General features: G+C 43.1%; 1 protein-coding gene across 2 annotated transcripts in view; it reads right to left on the reverse strand.

The window, feature by feature from the left end:
* Positions 1-23,379, reverse strand: part of klhl29 (kelch like family member 29) — a 202,229-nt gene that overhangs the window by 128,338 nt on the left and 50,512 nt on the right. For both annotated transcript variants that reach the window (XM_022770029.1, XM_022770038.1), the window contains exon 3: positions 7,728-8,039. In XM_022770029.1, coding sequence (XP_022625750.1) covers positions 7,728-8,000 — 273 coding nt within the window. In that variant the 5' untranslated portion in view covers positions 8,001-8,039. The remainder of the gene's footprint in view (positions 1-7,727; positions 8,040-23,379) is intronic.

Below are 23,379 nucleotides of genomic sequence, written 5' to 3' on the forward strand. Positions count from 1 at the left end.
CTTGAGGTCCACCGTTTCTTAATGACTGTGCCGTAGATGCCTGACAGTAGAATTGTCTGTCCACAAACACGATGATGATGTTTGTGTTTATGGGAAAAAAGATTAGAAAGAACTAATGCACAACTAATGGAAAACAAGACAGCAGAGTAGGAAAATTATGATGCTTAGTTCATAAACTGTCAGACATATTAAAATCTGATGTACACATCTAACTAGACAAGTAATGAATGTATTCCTTGGATACAGTGTACATACCCTATGTTGCCAGGAATTAAAATCCTGTTTTCCCAGCGGGGAAAAATCCAATCAAAAGGGAAGTGGCATTTTTAATAGTGGCATGTCTAATACTTGAGGACGGTTTTCTGCATACCCACTGAGGGCTGTCTTTATCCAAACTGACATTTCGACCAGACGGACAAGGCAGAAAGAGCTGACAGGTTTGTCTCAGCTTGGTGTCAGATGAGCTGACTTTTAGTGCTAAAATATAGCACGACACATGCAACACTTAACCACTTACAAAGAACAAAATGTGCAACAGACCTCTGGCCCTACATATTTAAAATTGCATAACTGCTCAAACACTGAAAGTCAGATAGAGAGACACTTGACTCACCTCTGAAAAAAAGCCTTCAGGTTTTACATGATGCCACATGGATAATGAATGAAAGCTTCGGTGGTGATATAAAATATTTCTCATCAATCAGTTTGGTCTTCTTCTGAGGAATTGTCTTGAGAGAGATGGATTTTTGTGGCATTTTCACTGTGAATGCAAATGGCATGCAGCAAGTACGTGATAGGATGACAACACATAGAGTAAAAGCTAATAAATCAAATCCTGGCAGCAGAGCGTGAAGATTGTTTACCTTTCTGCTCCTCAGAGAAAGATAAAGGCACCTCAGAAAGACTCCACTCCTTACTGTTTAGGGGGAATTTGGAGTTTATATATTTTGAATTTTAATTTAAGTTTAGCATCAAAGAGCAACATGTATGCGGATTCTCGACAGCTATACATTGACATCGAGATTTCTGGGAAACTATAAACACTCTGACTTTATACTGATGGACATGCATTGATGCCGTTTCATTATATAATTCAGTTATTTCCAGCTGTGAAGCAATAATCTTTCTGCTATGTTTAGTGTTCTCGCCTTTCATCGAAGGGGGAGCAGGGTTTTCTTTAGGGCCCCATGGTGAGGCTGTCTGCTTTGGAAATGTAAAGTTTCATCTTATCTTGATGATAGAGTTCCACTATTTGATAGAACAATTGTACTTTTCTCTGCTATCTGAAGCTAATTCAAAAGCAACTCTCACCTGTCACCCCCCCCCCTTCCCTCCTGTCTCCGTTCTGTCTCCCTCATCCAGCTTCCCCAGTGTGCTCCTTCTTAAACTTTAATCATCTCATATTCAATACATTTCACAGCAACTCGACACAGGGTTATCCCAGTTTTCAAAAGACTTCTTCGCTTCTAGCCTCAACCTCAATAGAGATTCAGGGATTTAAGAAACTTTAGGAATCTTCCAGTCTGTTCATTATCAGGCTGCCTGACACAAGAGTGATGTTCACATGAAGAGTTTTTCTTGATGCAGATTTCAGAGCCCAGCAAAGTAAAAGGCTAAATAGAAAAATACAAGAATAAAAGCTAAACCACTGCCAACACACTACAAAGGTGATGCAGAGTGGCATCACACTGTCAATTTACATGCTGTTACTGCAGTTGCCCATAAATGTTGAATGTTTCAAAGCTGACCAGAATATATTTCATTGTAATTTGTTCGCCTTGTCACTCACATGTCTGAAAAATGACACCAAACGCCTCAAACAAGTCACAGGAAGGAAAAAAAAAAAAAAAAATCACTCAGAGGAGGCATGCTTTTTGTGAGTTTTCTTTCTTTTGTGATTGTGTCAGAGTGAGGCCATGACACCTGCTGTTCTCTGGATGCCATGTTGTGTTGGCCACAGCATGGGGTCGTCTTGAATCTATCGGCTAGCTGACCTGGCTGAAATCAATGACCAACGAGACACAATGTGTGATTTTGATTCAAGATGAGCTCTATTGATTGGTACTGTCAGCTTACCTGAGCTGGAATGAGAACTTCTCGCAAATTAGAATCGGTTTTCAAAACAGACCTTTGCAAAAAAAAAAAACAAAAAAAAAAAACACGGCATGTACGGAAACACTGTGCTTTCTAATTTCATACAATCGTAGCTTTTAAATATATGCATTGGCAATGGCGGTAGAGCGACCATCCATTAAAAAGAATCTTTGCCAGGTGGTGAGATCTGACATGGGATGATGATCCTTTCATCAAAAAGGGGGTATGACAAATAAGCCAGTCAAAAGAAATTGATGTATAGTGCTTTCTGTTGAGACGTGCTCAGCAGAACAGAACACTTCATGTGGTGTTGCTGGGGAAAACCACTTTAATGGACTGCCAGCAGCAGGTATTACATTGAATCCCTATCAGCTGAAGATCACACAGTGGTAGGTATCGTAACTGAAGCTGCAGTAACACTCTTTGGTGAGGATGGCTTTAATAAGTAGAACTAAAGGTTAATATCAAGTTCATCCATCGTTATTGTTTACCGAGCTGTTGGCTTATGCGCTGCGTTGTTTTTCTGCAAGTGGTGTTATGGCTATAAGATAGAATATGATGAAAGTTATTAATCCCATGGGGGAGATTTGCATCGCTACAGCAGCTGGATATAGACAGAGGAAGGTATCAAGCATAGTTAGAGAGAAAAAAACAATATTTACATCAAGGAAGAATTTAACATCAAAAACATATATATCATCAGCGTATGTACATGAGGTGTAATATTGCACAGTGTTCTCTGATGTTTACGCGAAGTGTAGTATTGCACATATGTTGAGCAAAGGTGAGAAAAAAAGTTGCATGTGTTAAAAGAGATATTGCACATACTACGGTGCACTGGTGTTTGTGGAGTGCCTGGTGGGTTGCTGGGAACAGTGCTGCTTGTACAGTCTGCCAGCAGCGGGTAGAAAAGGCCTCCGGTATGGCTCCTTTCAACGCTGCGGGTGGAGCAGTCGGCTGCTGATGGAGCTGCCCTAAACTATGTTCTTTGTAAAATGAATGAAATGTTTGGGCTGCTGGGCTGGCTGCTTGTGTTTGTCTGTGTGTTTTGTGTTGTAGATGTCCAGTAGGTGTGGGTGCATCGTCGGTTACCGGGAACACCTGGGCCCAGTGTTCCCAGTACTATATGAACACCACCCCACCGCCCCCCAGTTGTGCCATGTGGGAGAGAGAAAGGGAAACTTGAAGTATACTCAGGACTGTATTGTTGTTTTTGAGACAGTGCTACCTACTTGTCTCCTGTAGTCCTGCACACACTAAATAAACAAGACTGAAGGAAGCAATCCTCTTATGATCATATTACAAACATGTTCTCATGAACAATGTATTCCATTAGTTTTTAATTTTTCAGCTATTATATAAAAATATTGTCTAATAACTACAAAATGCAGAGGGTAACCTACACACTTTAAATCTATCACATTGAACTTTACCTAAAGATCTTGTTATTGCACCACAGCACAACAGCTAGGCGACCAAAATAACACAGAAGAACCACAAATATCTGAAGAATGCTAAGTTTGTTTCCAACATTGTACTAATGATGTGCCTACAGGCAAAACAAATAGCTCATTCTGCTGGCTTGAAACTGCTCTGTAGATCAGAAACCAAAGTCTTTCAGCAAATTTCAACAGAGAAGTGAGATGTAAAGAGAGTCAATAAAAATAGCAACGATATAGAGAATCAACACAAGCCTACCAAAAATAAATAAATAAAATACAAAGAATGTTGCATTAGTTTGCAGCCCTCTTCGGATCTATAACTATATATTCTTTTAATATCAACTGTGGCTCCTGCATCTGTGTTCAATAAGGATTTGGTAAAGAAATACAAAGTGCAGCACTGCTGCTATTAAATACCAAGGGAGGATGGATTAAAAATTTCATATTAAGGGATTAGACCATGCAGGGAAATCCATGTTTCAGTGGGCTATCTGTGGGAAGAGACTTTCTGAGTAATATTTTAGCAGATAAAAACTCCAGCTTTGGCCATGTTTAAACCCTATCAAATCCTCACTAACACTCAATATCAGGCTGTAACATTAATGTGCAAACGTTTGACTGAGCAGAGATCTTTCACAAAACCTTCCACATGAAGTGAATGGACACAGCCAAAAAGGTGTCTGGGGTAATGTTTTTTTAATGAACAGGGTGAAAACACTGTGCATGCTGGTGTGGGGTTTATAGATTTTATTCTCCAAAAATGCTTTTAGCCAAGAACAAAATAAAAAGGAAAAAAAACTTTCAAGTTTTGAACAGACACTTTCAAGTCTGTGTATGCCTTTAATGAACATAAACCTCCATGGTTAACCACCAGGATGGTGGAAAACAATCAGAAATGTGTTTATTTACTGTAGATCTGTCTTATTGACCTTACATTAGCTTGCTTAGTTGTTATCATATTCTCTAGAAACCTGGATTGACAGTGTGGCTCATTTTTGCAAATCCAACTGACTATGCAATCACTTCATTTGAAAGAACATTTATTTATTACCTAGTAAGTTGACTCTAATTCATATTGGATCACACTATCACTTGAAAGAAGTAGAACGGAATATGAAGTGAAAGTGGACATTCTGCTGACACAGACAATTCCTGTTCGTCAGCAGGAGACAGAAAGAGCTGTGGTTTTTAACAATATGGATTTAGTGTGTGCAGCGACTATACATCCATGACAACGGCACAGAAATACATAAAAATTAATTAATGGCCCGGCAGGGTGTAACAAAGTGTAGCTCTAAATTAACTATAGTTCACTGTTCCATGTGGTTAGCTTTACATCAGGATGGACAACACGAGCAGATGGTACTTTTCAACTCTCAGCATTTGTCCTACACACGTACACTCCATACGCACGCATGCACACACACACACACACACACGCACACTCACACGCACCATCATGCCAACCAGATAGTGCTTTCCTTGATCATTAAAGCTGAAGCAGAGCAGATGAAGAAAGGTTATTTATAACAGACCTCAAAAACACCAAAGTAACACTAATACAATACACCTGCTCTGCTCCCAATTTCACCATTAAGGGAAATGTTTACTCCCTTTATGGTTTTACTACACAGTAATATGTAACAGTAATATGTACACAGTACGAAGTAATACATAATGTGCAGGGCTACCACTTTCAGACAGACACGCAAACACTCCCATATATGTCTAGCTATTGGACTGTATCCCTACTAGGGCCGCCGTGTTTATGAAGAGAGTCTCCAACCAGCAGAGATCAATAACAGCCTGTCAGCTTTTTAGTGTAGCCATGGACAGAGCTGAGACACAGGGACCACAGAGACAGAGCTGCATCCGTCCATCACACTCTTTGTGACCCCCAGCAGCTTTGATCGAAGATGACAGAGAGAGAGAGAGAGAGAGAGCAAGTGAGGACAGCAGACAGCTAGGAAGAAGATAGAAGGACAGGCTTCTATGGTGTTGGCCAGCTCTTTAGGTCTCTGTATCTTTTCTATGCCATAATTAAAGCAGAGCCCAGACTCTGGGTATTTCCCTTTTTAAATGTTGCTGGTCTCTATTGCCCGCCTTACAAAAGACTGTCAGAGGCAAGACAAAGTAGAGAGGTAGATCCCTGAATAAAGCTAACAGAGTGGCATCTAGGGAAGGATCTGCATAATATCCGCTGCAAATACACACACACACATTCCCACATATAGTGTAACTTTAAACAAATGTGCACTCACGTGCAAGGCAAGGCATCTAATTGCTCTGGCAGCCATTGAATGATGACAATGGCCACAGTGGGAGTTGGCCAGACTTTGTCAGGATGTATGTAATTATTCAGCTGCACAAAAGGAAGGGCCGACGCGGTGCCAAAGCAGATTTACTGTGTCTGTGGTCAGTGCATTCAGCAGGGTATCTAATGATGTGCACTTACGGACTAAATTACCAGAGCATTGTTTACCTCTGTTCTTAGAGTACAGGCCCCACCGAGAGCAAGGTGCTGAGGAAAAAAAAAAAGCCCAGATGGATCTGCTGAAGTTTAAATTAAAGCAAATGATCTGATAGCAGGGAGGAGTGTGGAAAGAAGATGAATGGTATCCATGGAAGCAGAGGCAGGGGAGAGCCTGAAATGTCTAACTCTTTTTTGGTAAAGGCCCCTCTCTTCACACGCTGCTGACAACCAGATAGCTAGCAAATCCCTGGACGAGGGGGTAGAGAACACAAACTGTATGGCTCTTGACTATAGCACTCAGACATTTCCAAGCTGCAGTTTACTGTTTAAATGCTAAACTCAAGCACAAATATGATATATAGTCAAATTAGGAATGTACACACCAAAGCCACACTCAAACATTGCTATTTCTGTCACTTGAGGAAGTTGGTGTTATGTACATGTGGGGGACAAATTAAAGGAAAAATCTGAATAAATGAGTGGAGAGAAACAGCAAATACAGATGCCTCCACACATGCCTCCGAAGCTGGCGGTGTGTACACGTGTGCGAGCCACAGCAGCAGTTCAGCAAGGTAGCTGTCATGCACAGGTGCTTTTGCCTTTGCTAGCTTCTTGAAAGTGGACATTTTGGTGATGATGTCTTAAGTGTCTGATTAAGTTTTTTGATGCCAATGTTTTCGTGGTTGTTCCTCCACATCTTACTTTGACCTTACAGGCATTACAAATTGCGAGCTTTTGCGTCTTCTTCACTCATTGCGGTGAACACACCAACAGCATGTTGTGTGTGTGTGTGTGTGTGTGTGTGTGTGTGTGTGTGTGTGTGTGTGTGTAGATGTGTCTGTACTGTTGTGTGCACGATGAGAACCATTCTGTGGTGCAGGACTGAAAATCTGACCGGCACAGAAATCGGTTACAGCGATCGAATCACCGATTACAGCCAATCATGCTGATCGATCGGTGCATCTGTATGTATGACTTTATACCTGAGCTGTACCTTCATTAAGAAATAAGAGGTTTGAATGGGAGAAACAGAAATATGTTTTTAAAAACTCTGACTTGTGTAATGATATGGACCTTTGTGTTTATTTGCTTATTTGGAAAAGCACCACCACTACCCATCAGTTCTGACAGCGGCACCCATCTGAGCCACTGTCAGAGGTCATTTACATAATGAAAGAAGAAAATTACCAAGGAGGCAAAGGCAGGACAAGCCTGCCATTTGGCAGAGAGAGGAAATGAAGATGGAAGTAAAATAGTTTGCCAAGAATGGGGCATTGGATAGAGCAAGTGCAGAGAGAGTAGCAGAACTGGAGCGAGGAATAAAGGTGGAGAGTGCAGGAGGCAGCAGAGAGAGAGAGAGAGAGAGAGAGAGAGAGAGAGAGAGAGAGAGAGAGAGAGCGAGCATGTTTGGAAGGGCTTGACGAGCTGAGACAGTTGAACCATGAAGACAAGCACGGAAGACAGGCATGAGCTGGACAGTGCAGAAACATTTGGAGAACTGGAAGACAGCAAGAGGGAAGGAAGCTGGAAAGCCTCAAAAGCATGGAGAAAGTTGGAGATTATGTCCAGTTGGGGAGTCCTCACAGATTAAAAAGGCGACACATGGAGAGACAAAAACTAGAAAGAAACTTGAAAGAGCAGGAGGAAACACTGACAGGTTTCCAAGACAAGTCAGAGGACGCAGGTTTCCCGGGGATCCATGTGGACGAGGCTCTTACCTTGGCCGATGCTGGAGCCACCGATCCTGCTGCCGTGATGCCTCGCTTGACCGCTATGTCGCTGCTGGATGTTGTCACGGCAACTGTAACTGGTGTGGGTAGGAGGGAGGGGATGACTGGGAGGGGAAGGAGTCCCGGACGGTTGTTGCCATTGACAACAGCAGAGGCACAGCTATGATTGGCTCCTCCATTGTGGAGGCCAGAAGGACGGATGTCTCTCCGCTCCCAGGGTCCCCGGTAGTCCCTCTCAAAGCGGTGGTGGTGGCGTGACATCACTTCCTCTTCCTCTCAGAGGGAACAACGGGGGCAGGCCTGCAGGAAATGAAAAGAAAGGAGGGTATAGGTCAGATTGACAATTTCTATTCTATCTATGCAAAAGGTAGGAAGAGATACAGAATCAAAGATGGGGTTTTAAAAGGTAGAGAAAGGACAAATAAAGAGCGAGACACTGAGTGAACTAAGGAGAGAACATGTTGACACGATCGTGTAAATGCTCACAGCATCTGCTCCCACTGCACCTGACTGACACGAACACACTGCAGCTAATTTGTTGCCTCTAATTCCTATTCTCTCAGTCATTAACGAGGACTGCGACAAGAGGGAGAGAAATGAGCACTGCTGAGCAGGTCTATAAAAAAAACACCCTCAGTGCCAACACCATAAGGAGCAAAATTTTTTACGTGAAGCATCTAGGCTCAACAATAAGAGAATAAAACAATACGAGCCAGACGCAAACAGGTACGTGCTCAGTCAAGTTGTCCTGAGGACAGTGCAGCAGTATCATGACCTTGTGGTCAAAACTCATTCATCTGAATAGATAAATACCCCTGCAATTACAGCTCATCTCATACATCTAATGGCTGGTTAATTCAATCAAATTGCCCTTGAAGTGCATTTGAGGGTTCTTCCCTTTTTCAAGCACAGCAGGCTGTGACAGGCTAAGAGGTGACAGTGAGCTAGAATTACATCAGTATGGGGTATGGCACTACTGTGTAGTATGAGCAGCGTATCATTCTATATTATATCATAAATCAAAGCGGTACAGGATCTGAGTAGTGAAATCCATCACTGAGGGGTTTGTAGCGCATTGTACTCCTCCTCACCAAAGGCACATTATGCTTCCCAAGCCCTTGATAACAGATGAAATAAATAAATAACAACCTCAAACCAGGTTCAGCAAGTCCCATGCAAAATCCCCTGGTCTGTGAGGAGAGAATGACAGCGGATAAGTCTTTATTCTGCACGCTGGGGTCTGTCACGCTGCTTCTTTGCCTCACAGAGGAGCGAACGCCTTGAAATGCCGGCTTCTCTGTGTGTCTCTCTGTGTGCGTGAGTGTACAAAAGCAGTATATGCCACAACCGACTGGCTGTGCATGCACATAATGTTTTGGCAGGATGTGATGAGAACACACATGTTCAAAACTCCAGTGTAGTATGTGAGTGTGCTTGAGCAGTGCTGTTGGAAATGAAAGGTTCTTCACAAAGCTTTGATGCAAGCGATACACCATGCAGCCTGTGGTGGGAGCACTGGCCCCACTGTATCTTTAGCTGCTGTGACCATCCGTTTGTTTACCCGCTAAAACACTCTCTTTCTCTCTCTCTCTCTCTCTTTCCTGCTCCCTTTCATTCTTTTTCTTCATGCATTTTATTCCCTCTCTAAATCGCCCCTTCATTTATTTCTCTCTCATACAAGGTCTGCTCTGTCCAAACAGAGAGCTGTTACGTGGCGATAGAGCCAGACGGAGCAACTAAAAGCTGTGGGACAACACTCTCACACTCTCCCTTTCTCTTTCTCACTCCTTCTGCAATAACCTCTCCCCCTCTCCACAGTGACTCCTTTTAATAACCTAAAATTTTCCAATAGAATAAGCTTGTATTATCTCTAAAACTATTTGACAGGGAGAGTAACAAGGTGCTAGTTCAGTGGAACAATGGCAGAGTTAGTGCCAGGTAATATTCTCTTATCTCCCAAGTTCCACACCTCAGCTGAGAAATAAGAGTGCAGCCAGAAAATTCCTTCACATAAAAACAGGAAGAGGAAAAAAAGAAAAGGACATTATCTCAAGAAAAGTTAGAATTGGGGGCAGAGTGCATTTGCATTCACAATTCTCTACAATTTATTTTTATCAATGCTTTTCAGATGTCAAGTGGGTACATGCCAGTGCGCATCCACTGTGCTTCCAAGTCTAGACAGTTTTGTCATGTACTGCAAAAAACGAACTGTTTTTTTGTCTTCCTGTAAACCTTCAGGAACAAGGACACACTGGAAAACAAATCCATTAGATTACACTGAAAAGGCATTGAGCTAAGTTTACAAGTGCCCACACAAGAGGGCTTTGTGGAATACCCTTCAATGAGGCTGCAGTACACAGGATAAAGAAAACAGTAACAGTTAAGGACACGGCTCATTTAACATTTCCACAAGAGATGTTTTAAATAAGGGGCATATCAAACTTTTTTAGTTTCTTTGCATATTTTATACACAACAATATTGGTTAAATTTGCTCTTACTCTTTATTTAAGTGCTAGAATAAAGTGCTAATATATATTTTTAAAACCATGACAGGTGATGGTGCTATAATTCAGGTTCTGGTGAGCATGTGTAAAAAGGTTTGGGAGCAGCGTGGTGCCAGTAAGATGTAGAGAAGTCTGAAAATTTTGGATGGAAACAAGCTGTTGACCGTGTTATACTGTGTGAGCACATGTATCTTCTAACATTATGTTATTAAAGCATCGAGTTGGTAATGGACCGGTATGAGATGTAACTTTTGGAAATGAGTCACCTGCTATGTTATGATCCAAATCTTCAAATAAACACTCCTTCAACACTTTCCGTTCCTCCTGGACTTATGGGTACACTGGTTTAATATACAAGAAACTAGGATTTAATTAAATGAAGCAAGTCAAAACTAAGAGGCTGTGCAAACTGAGTGGCCTTTGAACTGAGGATGTGCCCACTACAAAATATTTAATTAAAGCAGTGCTGCTCTTTGATTCACAGTATTGCCCACAATGGCCTGAAACACAGAGACTTTTCAAAGGAGAGCTTTAAATGTTTCAAACTTTTTCATCTCCTAACCACATGTCACGCGTCCTACGTCCTACTTCTTCCTTTAATGCTAAATATAAATGTGGGTTGTTTTAAGTGGTGTATGACCAATGACAAATGCTGTTGTTTTTCTGAAGAGGAGCCTCTCACATTACCATGCTTCAAATTCTATCACTTACTTACCCAAGTGGCATTTTCAGAATCTTGGCACTACATTTCAATATGTGCACAATCCTCTAAGTGAATTCCTGTCATCCTTGCACTATGCATGTCAGCATGTAACTGTGTAACTGGAGGCTGGAAACTGATCCCTGCAGAATGAGCGCCACCAACACAAATCCCACTACATGTATGGTCTCTTGTAAACAGAAGGATTTAAGCTACTAATTAGAGCCTTAAATTCCCTTCACAACTATGTTTCTGCAACTCCTTTAAAGACTGTGTATGTGTGTGTGTGTGTGTGTGTGTGTGTGTGTGTGTGAGCTCACATCACCTTGAGGCTGCGAAGCGTGTGCTGTGTGTTTGTGCAGGTAAGTGCGAGGAAGTGATAAAAGAAATCTTGCTCTCAGAGGTGCCTGTGGAAACCAACACCCAACACACCTGTGGACTCTGCCAGACCAGATAAACACTTAAATACATCACATCTCCAATGACACTTCGCTCTGTGCTGGTCTGCTCTAGGGAGAAGGTGCCAATAAAGATTTGCCCATTTCCTTTCACATCCAATGAAGTCACTGTCAGCCAAGACAACGGTCTTTCAGAGGAGAGATGATAACCTTTGCTGGGAGGCTTGCATATTAAGCCAGCCTTTTTAAGAGCCTTTTCAATTTTATAAGAAACTAATAACAGCATTTCAGTCATACCCTACAGCAATTAATGAGGCTCTTCAGCTCCTGCACTCCTGTCAGCATGTTAATAATCTTACCTGAAGGCATAAGACTTTCCCACGCCAAATGCTATTTTCTGACTCTGGCTCCTACTTAAAATAACAGCTGATGACGGAGAATCCTTTGCAGAGAGATGAAAATCTAAACAAATGGTTTAAATCACTAATCCCCACGAAGCCCAAATGGCAACAAAAAGGCTCTGGTTTCCAACACGAGCACAGGAGTTGAGAAAGAAAGTGAGAAATACCATGTCAGCAATCAAACCTAATGAGCTGACTGACTGGCATCTCCATTGTGTTGTCAGTCACGTCATGAGTTAAAAGCAGTCAGCTGTGGTGGAGGCAGAATGTGTGTGTTGGTTGCTGGGCGTTTTCCACTCCCGTTTCAAAAAACGGCTATTCTAGAGCTGCTGATGCGTCAGAATGTGCCAAATGCAAGTGCAACTGAGACAGAGAACTGAGATGGTGTGGGCGTGCACATACGTAAGAAGGAGCTGCAGTTAAGGAGCAGAAGAAGGACAAAGTATTGTGTGTGTTTGTGTGTGGGCGTGTGTCAGCGTCGGCATGTGTGCAAGGCCAATTGTAGCTGACATCACCACGACCTCACTGCTATCACCATAGCAATGCCACATTGGGGAATCTTCGATAACCTCAGTTCCCAAACGACAGCAGAGCGATTAGCCAAAATAAAAAGTTGCCTGGCAGGTGGAAACGTGAGACACACACCCCAAAGAACAGCATCTGTCACTCCGAGGCGGCGCGCGGCGTGTCGGGTGTGTGTGACAGAGCTGTGTTAACAAAGCCATGTGGGAATACGCAGGGATCTGCAGATAGACGTGAGGAAAGAGGGAGTGTAACAGATGGACAGAATGTGGCAGCGATGGAGAGAAAGCGAGACAGTGCAAGCGAGTGAGCAAATGAGATAAAACAGCAGTCAGTGTGTGTGTGTGTGTGTGCAGCCTGAAATAGAGACACGGGGTGTTAAGGACAGGATCACGGTGGGGTGGGGTTAGGTTGTGTGTCATACTTCTGTTCTGGGGTGTGATGTTTGCTTTGCTGGCACATTCTGCCCTGCGTTTAAAATCCCCCAGCTATTCCACCCCTGACAGATACTCCCCAAGAGGGAGGGCTCCTTTTCCAATCTGTAGTAGCGCTTACTTATATTGACCCAGTGACAGCACGGCTTTCACCACGCACACACACACACACACACACACACAAAAAAAACAGACACCTGCTATACTCATGAGTCTGCGCTAAGGATCAATTTGTCCATCAGCAAGTTGGATGGTACAAATGAGGGCCAGGGAATGCAGGTATGGTGTAACTTTACGAGGACAAGATATTGCTGTAAATGAGCGGCCCTGTGGGAGGTGTGCACAGATAACCACTAATACGCACACACACTATAACTGTCACAGGTGCACATGCTCACTCACACGCACACCACATGTACAGCAATACAACTGCACAGCAGTAAATGTGCTGACAGTTCCTCCAGGACAACAAAGGTATTCATACTGATATTTAAATAATGGGAGAGACTGTTGGTACAGAAATAGCCCGGAGCAACACGAGCCAGAGTCTCTGGCTTTTTAAATTCTCCTCCTCAGCTAGACACAGCAGATGATGAAGACACTGTCTCAATTTAGATGTTGCATGTTTCATGGCCATACATAAATGCTTATACAGGTAGGCATGCAATACACGTGGCCATCTGCACAAGCAGTACAGGGTTGATTAATTGAGTTAGCATGATAAAACTAAATTGGATGTTGCAGAGAATATTTTCTTTACTTGAAGATTTTTCTTTCCAGTGTCATAGGAATTCTTTTCAGTGAAGTATTGATTGATGACGCAAACCGATCTGCCAGGAAAGAACCTGGGCTTCCTGGGTATTTTTAGCTTTAGGACGCGATACAGGAGAAACCTAATTGATGTTCCAGAAGAAGGAAAACACACACAAGAACAACAGAGCGGAAGCTAGAGGGAAGGCAAACAAAGGAAAGGAAAAGTTGAGTTTTGTGTCTATCTCATGAGCTCTGACACGGTTTGTGTGTGCATGTGGAGGAGGAGTGTGGGGGTTGCAGAGAGGAAGCGAAAGGGCCATCTTCAGGGATAAGACGCAGAGATGAATGCTGCTATTTGCTGGCATAGAAACTAACAAGCCTATTGTTGGGACTGATTCTTAGCTTTAGTAGATGCAAACGGTGTGAGGAGAATTAGTACTTCGCTACAATTTGTGTAACTCATTAGTGGCCTGAGTAGAATCCAGAGACACGGTGCTGTCAGCAGTGTATCATAAAAACATAAAATGTCTAAAATCAGAGCCCAGCGGCTTTGGCACCAGTCAGACCAAAAATAGCTTTCCTTTTAGCAGATTATTAGAGGCATATAGGCTGGTTTTAATTAAACAGCTACTGCTACAGGACAACTGGGAAGCATTTGACACGCAAATAAACCTGAACCACGGGGTAATCACCAGTCATTCTGAGTAGATCTAGAACTAATCTGAATCCAGCACCTCACATTTCCTTATCTCATCTGCCCATTAGGATTTCCACAGAGGTTTCAGAGGAGATGATAGTGAGAGATGGCACTTTGTACATTAATCTGACACCTTGATGGATGAAACACTGGTGGGTGACATGCACACACTGCCTCATTTTGCCAGAGACAGACACTTCCTGATCATCTTCTCTTTGATAAAGCATGCAAGCAAAGGCCAAATCATTCAAAGTGGATAAAAAAGGGATAAGGTGTATTAGCTGGATACAGAGAAGAGAAATGAAAAGGAAGTGAGGCCGAGGGTTATTTTTTCTTAAGATTAAGAAATATTGCATATACCTGCACCACTGACAGCAAATTTCTCCCTCACTGTGCATCAGCACAATTCTTTAAGCGGAGCATTAATAAGTAAAACTTTCTTCCAATCTGGAAACTAGCAGGCAGTGTGCGTGTGCATGTGTGCTGCATGTGTGTTTTTGTGGGGGATACAACATGATGCAAGGGTTTCCAAGCCACTTGTTTACTGTAGTTTGAACACACAGAGTGTGTTTTTACTTTTGCATGATTAAAACAGCATGGGCTGACAGTCATTTTTCTGTCCATAAATGTCAGCTCTCACTGGCACCCGTGCAGACGGAAATGACCATGGCGTTATGAAATATTGCAGTGACCGAGTTAGAAACACCCTGCCAGTGTTTGGTTGTCAGTATCCCAGGCATGTGATTAGCCTGAGGAACAGAGTGGCACTGCTACCTCCACCACCGCACACCGCACGCTGCTGCTCAGTTAATTAAAACACCGACTTTCAACAAAACGCCACATTATCACAACGGCAAGACATGAAGCTGGAGAAAAACCCTGGGGCTAGTGTGCACACTTTCTCATCCAGCCTTTCTGCACGCTTTTTCTACAGGGTGTGGGAGCGGCAGATTTCCAGACGCCAATCACGCAGTGTGGTTGTGCTTGTGTCTATGTGTGTATGAATGCGTGTGTGTGTTGTGTATTCTCTGTGGCCCATGGCAGCTGTCGCCTTTTCTCTCCTCACTGCATCCTTTTGCGAATTTCTCTGTTCTCTAAAGAAAAACCAACAATGGCATCAAAACAAACAGCTCTCATTGCTGATGCGGCACACACACACACACACACACACACACACACACACACACACACACACACACACACACACAGCTATGCATACATACGCACACACACACAAATGCACATCTAAACACACAGGGCAATTGGAACAAAAAACTGACAGGTTGTACGGGCTGCTGCATTATTGCAACTGTACTGTGACATGCGTGTGTTAAAGTATCAACATGCATGTGGGCATGTGTATGTGTGTAGTTCATCTCTGCTAGCGGGACATGAGGAAAGTGCAAGAATAGTGACTTAATTATCTAAATGGCTGCTGCGGAGATTACTGAGGGCAGTGAGCATCCATCTCTTTCAACACCACCAGCTTAGAGTGCACGGCCAAGCTGGAGGAGAGATCAAGAGATATAGACATCAATGAGAGAGACAGAGCGGCAATGAGAGAGTGAAAAAGAGGACAGAATTAAACAAGAGCGACAGACAGGAGACAATGTGGAGGAGAGCAAGAGGAGTGGCTACAGTGACAGTGATTTACAATAGAGATTAGTTTGTGAGCTGACTGGCCTTCACCATGAAACGCTGCCATGACATGTGGTATATGGCTGCATCATCAGGTATGGAGAGTTCGCCGGCAGCAGGGATCATGACATCACCTCTGTCGCCATGGAGATGCCCTACACGTGTTTCGATTTTACTCTTCCAGTTATTACCGTAGAGATGCTCCGGGCCTGGATCGTATCTTGACCCCCCCCACAAAGCAACAAAGGCTCAACATTTAGGTCTATCCCTCCCTTACATGAGCGCGCATTATTGACTCCTGCACGGCCACGCGGTTACAGCGGCCATCCTCAGACGGGAGGAGGGCCTCAGGTTTCATCCCCTTCTCTGCCAAAACTCCTTGAGCAAGGTTTTTAACCCTCATCTGCTTTGGAGGCCCTGCTCCTGCTGGTTGACCTTGCACCCCAACCAGAGGGCAGGGAGAGAATTTCCATGTAAAGTGTACGGTATGAAAATAAAAAGATTTTCACTGTGAGCATTCATGTGAAGCACCATTCAAGATTGTAGCACTAGTAGGTGATTTAACAAAGAATGAAATCCCACCACCCAAGACACATTCCTCAGCAGAAGTTATTAAATGGCTCTATTAAATGTTCTTGTTAAGTCTGCGTTTTAGAGGAAATGAGTAGGAAATGGCAGCTTATACAGCCAACATTTCTCTTGTTAGAAGTTGAAGCTTCAGTCCCTGACAGCACGGATAGTGGTAAAGGCGGCGTGCTTATGACTGGAACACTCACTGGTTTGGATCCCCGACTGTCTGAGAGCGAACAAATAACCTTCAACTACTACTGTCAATGAGCCACTGAACGAGACACAGTAGCAAGAAGAAGCAAGCGAACCGTTATCCGTTATCTTCATTCATGTATAAATATCTCTGCAAATATGGTCAGATCCTCATCTAAGTGACAATAATGAACAAACACAATCTATTTTAACTAATAACACGCAAATCATTGTGTTGTTCTTTTGAAAAATATTGAAACATCAAACAAACATTCACAGTGTCGGCTGGAAAAAGTATATGAACCCCTTGGTTTAATGGCATGGACAAAAGCTAACTGGAATCAGGAGTTATCAAACCTGAAGTTCAGTCAATGAAACCCGATTGGAGGTGTGGGTTAGAGCTACTTTGACTTACAAACACTTTACGATTTTGAGTTTGCTGTTCCTAATTCATAAGTATTTCAAGGTATCTTACAGGATAATGTCAGGGTGGCTGTCCGCCTGCTGAAACTCAGGAGAAGTTGGCCATAAACATGAAAGTGAAGCTACTACAGAAAGAAAATCCAACTGTTGGAGTGGCCCTGTCAGAACCCAGACCTTAATCCAGAGATGCTGTGGGATGACCTGAAGAGAGCCGCTCGCACCGGACATCCTCAGAATACTGCTGAGCTGAAACAGTTCTGTAGGAAGAATGCTCCAAAATTCCTCCTGATCATTGTGCAGGTCTGATCAGCAGCGACTGGAAGGGCTTGTTTGAGGTTATTGCTGCCAAAGAAGGTTCAACCTGTAATTAAGTTACCAAAGGTTAATTTACTTTTCCCACCAACACTGTTTAATGGCTGTGTTGAATAAAGACGCAAAAGATTATAATTGTGTGATATTAGCTGAAGCACGCTGTGTTTCTTTACACTTGTGACTTATGAAGATCAGATCACATTTTATGATCAATTAATGTAGAAAACCAGGCCAATCCAAAGGGTTTTTTCTTGTCACTGTACTCCAGCTTAGCTAAGCCACAGAGAATTGTCTCTACCACACATTTCTCTATCCAAGTTCAAGGGCAGCCAGTGATTTAATGCTTTGCTCAAGAACACCTCAGCAGTGTGAATCTCTGCCTGTAAGGGAAACAGCACCCAGGGTCCTCTGGGTGAGGGATGGTCTACCCAAACACTGCTTTGCTTTCCCCAAGTGACACCCCTAGACAACAGTAACAACCTGGTTGTACAGTTCGACTCCCTAAAGAGAACGTGTTGAGCTGTGAGGGGAAAGAAAGGTAAACATTAAGTCAACCTTCTATCTGAAAAGCGAGAGAAAATTAAATGAATAGCTGATAACAGATGAGCAGACTGACACTTGTAGAACCCCAATTTCAAAGACAATAACACTGATTTATCATGCATGTAATTACACTGAAATTCATTTGTTTTCAAAGTTACTGACTGTTAATGAGTTCTTATGTTTTTCCCCTGAGTGATAGCATCTAAAAAGGGATGTAATCACTTTACTAAATATGTGAATACATGCCGAGGAATACTGTTCAGATAAGGTGTAGATTAGTGAGTTGTTTTGTGTACTTAGCTGGATAAACCGGGCCTTTTATGTGTAAGTCAAAATGAAACACTACAAGGAAACATCTAGTAAATCAAAGACCGATGTTTCTTTCTTAGGGTCAATTACATTAAAGCTGAACCAAAACAGAGTTCAGATGTGCTGTGCACCAAATTCCCAACTCAGTCAGCTCCAATACTTTCTATCACGGTTAATGACAGAGCCTTGAGACAGGCAGTCTTTACTGCCAAGTTTGCTGTGTACTCATTGCTTTTTTCCTACAAAAGCACAGACACACAAGTATCAGCGCACACATAGATGCATTCATGGAGTACACACACCAAAATTCCTTTACTCCAAGTCACACAAACACTATCCCTAACCCAAGTACACGCGCACACAAACGTACACCCAGAACACTGCTCTCTCCCTGATTAAGCCAGGCCATCTGCTTGAGTCCCCTGTCACCACTGACGGCTGCTGCCTGTCCAGGCCGGCTCAGGCGAGCCAGAAACCCCCCCAGTGCGATCCAACGGCATATTAATCTCCTCAAATCTCAACCTTTTCCAAAGGGCAGACACCACAGTAACCTCAGTGCAGTTGTTCAGGGCAACATCATCTCACTCTCTGAAATACACAGTTCTGTCACTTCTGCCCTACATGACATGAAAAGTGAAGGAGGGGCGAGTGTATTTTCCCTTCTTTGTGTATACTTCTTTCTCTCCACTTATCTCATGTCTCTTGGTGCTTTCTCTAAAAGCCATTCTCTGTCTCTGTCTGTCGTTTCATATCTGCATGAACACAGTGGCCTTTCAGAGCACACAGTGAGTGGCGCCGCAGCCCGGTCTGGCCCAGAGGAGCACTTGGAGCGGTATAGATTAATGGCCCGGGAGACGGCTGAGGCAAGTGGAATGAACAAATAGAGAGGCCCCTGAAATGACCAAAAAGAAAAAAAAAAAGAGAGAGGTAATAATAAGGAGAATGAGGTGTGGACTAAATTGTGGGAGAGGTAGCGACTGGAGGAATGTGTTCTGTCACAGTATAGTTTTATACCCCTGTCACACTGACAGGGTGAATTAAATCTGAATGGGTCAATGTGCGTCATCCAACATGGATTTGTGAGCCTCCTCCCACCTAGGTTGAACGAAGGTCAGACACTACCCAGATTTAGTGAAAAGCCATCTCTCTTAGGGATGGAAACTTCACAAAGTACTACAGTGATTCAAATGACATTTCCACTTACCTTAAGTTAGTCCAAAAAAAAAAAAAAAAAGTGACGTAAGAGAGAAGGAAAGATAGAGTGAATGGGTGAAAGAGAAACCCTTTTTTTCTTTTTTGGTACTTCATTGGATGTTATGTAATTATGCATAATTGTAAGTAATTCCGTGGATTAGCAGTGATGAGTACAGAGCAACAGTTTCAGATTGAACTGAAGCACCAGTGTTGCCCTGCCATGCTATCATGCTCACAAACACAATACTAATATGCTGATGTTTGGCGGCAGGTGCACATGCAGAAGCCTCATGTGGACCAAATATTTCAGTGCTTCTGTCATTCTACTTGTGTTCAACCGTAAGAAAAAAAAAAAAAAAATCACCTTTTATGCAGTGAAACTCAGCTACAGCTGCCAGGATCTTCTGGATATTGGCAGAGTGCGTACTATGGACTATTCACTGTGAAATGAAGAACTGCTCATGTTGAGCTAGAATGGTCACCACTAAAAATGACAGGAAATCATCACTAACTGGTGGGATTCGTGGTGGCGGACTACGTGTTTATATCCACACAGAAAGTTGCACAAATGCTGTGGTTGTGTCCGAACACTGTTCCGCGTGGAGATGAGTTCACAATCGTCAGGAGCCGGCCGTATTCTCTGCTGAGGGAGCTCGCTGCTGTTGTTATTGTAGCGTGTCTATCTGCGAGAGCCGTGCAGCGGCGTCAGCGATCAACAAACCGCACAAGCCGGAGGATTTTTCATCATGGCTGAAGACTTCAATCGTACAAATTTAATGACTGTTTTGCTGAAACTCCACCAACAAGACAAGTTCACTGCAAAAGGAGAAAATACGCCGGACCCTGTGAAGCTCATGGTGGTGCTACGGGAAAACTGAGGGATGACCAAACCCATTAGGACTCATCTTATCGGAGGGAAGAATGCCTGTACAAAACATTATGACAAGTCATCCAATAGTTGTTGAGATATCTCAGTCTGCAGCAAAGTGGTAACTGACCAATGCACATATCAATAGACTAACTGACACTGCCATCCCAGGAGGTGTTGCCAACATTACTCACCAATCCCTGGTTCCAGCATCTCAAAAGTGAGGATTTGATGCTTTTTATTAGTTTCATATGATTGTAAATTGAACATCTTTGGGGTTTGGACTGTGAATCAGACAAAAAAAAAGCAATTTGAAGATGTAACCTTGGGATCTGGGGAGTTGTGATGGGTGCTTTTGACAGTTTTTGGAGTTTATAGAGTAAATAATAGATTCATCATAAAAATAACCCACAGATGAACTGACAGTGGCAATAATCATCAGCTGCAGCCCTAAACCTGAGTTCAACATTCAGTGAAGCCCATTATAAATAGCTCTACTGTATAGTAGAGGTAGGGGAGGGTGTATGCGTTGTCTTACTTCTGAATTCTCCTTGAGCATTTTGGAAAAAAAAAAAAAAACGTGTAGTAAGACCGCAGGAAGAATTTTAAATGCGCCACAATCCTGTAGTGCCTGTATTTTTTGCTTGTGATTATTTGAATGAATGAAATTGTGCTGCAGCTACAGAAGATAGAATTACAGTGGTGAAAGGTTTTTTTTTTGTTTTTTTTTTTAAATTTCTTTCATGCCCTCTTTTTGTCTCTCTTATTTTCTCTCTCCTGTTCCCTCCCCCCTTCCTTCCCTCCCTTCCTTACCCAAGCCTCAGCTGTACTCTCACACACAATCAGCCACATGAGTCTGGGGCCAACATAGATGAGAGAGAGAGAGAGAGAAAGACGGAGGAGTGGTGGAGTTGGGCAACATCAGAGATAGCGGAAGTGAAGGGGGAGATAAAAGGAGGAGAGAAAGGAGAGAGGGAGAAGCGAGAGGAGGAGGAAAGGCAATGACAGAGAGGGAAAATGAGAAAGCCCAGCGAGATGCAAGGTGAAACACACACACACACACACACACACACATGTTCTTTAATCAATATGGTGGGAATGTGGCCCCATGGTAAATCACTTTCCTGGCAATAACAGAGAGCAGCCACTATCCTTCTTTTTAATATGTTGCCAGAGTGTCAGTGGGTGATACACAGCAATATATAGCGTGGAAGACGGGACACAGAAGACAGAAAGTGGGGGAGTCATGGTGTGTGTGTGTGTGTGTGTGTGTGTGTGTGTGTGTGCTGGGGAAGATGTGATGAATAGGCCTGGACAGTTGGTCTGCACTCAGATAAAACAGGGGAATCATGATTAGGTTGGGTAAAGTGTCCATGCTGGCCTACCCACAGAACACACACACACACACACACACACACACACACACACACACACACACACACACACACACACACACAGAAAAACAGTGGCTGGCTGGAGTGCCTGTCCTTTCTCTCCTCTACAACCCCCTTATCGTGTGTCCTTTCTCATGAGCTCTCAATGCATCAAAACCTGCCCTCCTCAAAACAAGGATCCACTATAATATGAGACCAAAAAAAAAAAAAAAAAAATTCCATTAGAGGGGTAAAAACTATCACTCCCCTCTTCTGGTCACATCGATTTAGGGGATATTGAAGGCCAGGCAACTTTTCCACCTTGGCCTTACCAATCTGTCTGCCTGTCACCGTCCAGAGAGCCACCAGATTACACGATGCCCTGGCAGGTTGACCTTCACTTAACTATCTGACCGCAGGGCACATCATCCACCGTGTCTTTTATTGACTTGATTCCATCGCGCTCAATCTCATCTTCACCGGCTGTGTTTGAGACCGCTCAGTAAATGTTGTTACCGTAAACGAGAGCGGCTTCTCAATTGACTTGGGTCCCCTCTAAAGTGGTGTTAAATAAGTAATGGGGCGTCTCATCTGCTTTGACTAGCCAGTAGCAGGATGGGTTACAGTAAAGGCAGATTAATGGATGGGCAAATGGAGATAAATGTATGAGCTAAATGGAAGCGCCCGACTGGCCTATGACGAGACCCAGTGACATATAGCGTCAATGCATAACCGGACAACTGTCAAAATGTACGTCGATTCAAGGTAGGGTGCAAGATACAGATAGATGGAGCTCCCTTTCGCTAATAATCATAGACTCATTTTAACTTTTGACAGATCGCACAGAATCAGCAAAAATTCAAGCCGGAGTACAATTTATAGGAGTGACAATGAAATGAGTAATGAGAGTCTGGGGGAACGGTTTCTCAGGAGAAATGCTCTGTTACTGGAGGTAGCTAAAAACGCAATTAATATGAAAAACACTTTCATATGAATTAATCCTATTAATTTTGTTTCACAAATAATAAGAGCATTTATAAACTGCACGGGTTGTGTGTCCGCTCTCGTGCCGAAAGTCACCTGAGGCAGAAGAAGAACAACACAGAGTCAACGCTTCAGACAAGATGCGGTGCAACACGTGCCGGCTGACCTGCTCTAATCTGCCGTCTTACACAAGCGACACCGAAAACAAAACATAAACAAAACAAAAGCACAGTCTAGCTGAACAATGAGAGACGGGGAAAAACATGGTTCTCTAGAGGCAAGGTCTATCAGTGTGTACTGCGGTTCAGATAGAGCTGCTCAATTAAGATTTGTTGTTGTGAAATGAACAAACAAAAGTGAAACTCCTCAACCAGAGCAGGATTAATAGTGGGCATTTGGTGCAATGCATTTCTTTTATTGTTGTATTGCTGTTAGCCCCCCACCACCGGGGACCTGGTGCACTATTTCAGCAACTAATTTCACCAATGTCGGCTGGATCTGTATATTTGAGTGTAGTCAGATTTGGCTGTAATTCTGTGGCTCATAAAGTCTTCGACCAAATCTATTTGCCTAGCCTCCTACTACAATATTCTCTCTCTCTCTCTTCTTGGCTCCACATCTCGGGCTTTGATTTAACACTTCTGCAGCCCACAACATTCACACATACTGTATCTTTCAATCATCCATGCATGTAATGCACTGCTGATGCCTCTAACTTCCACCAACTGTGTTTACATTTCACATAGCTTTAATTATTTCAAATTAAATGGCGCTTACACTTCACATGGTTTTCTTTCCTGCCACAAACAGTCAGATTTGAGACG

Source organism: Seriola dumerili, unplaced genomic scaffold (genome assembly GCF_002260705.1).
Source record: "Seriola dumerili isolate Sdu_G_001 unplaced genomic scaffold, Sdu_1.0 BDQW01000025.1, whole genome shotgun sequence".
NCBI lineage: Eukaryota > Metazoa > Chordata > Actinopteri > Carangiformes > Carangidae > Seriola > Seriola dumerili.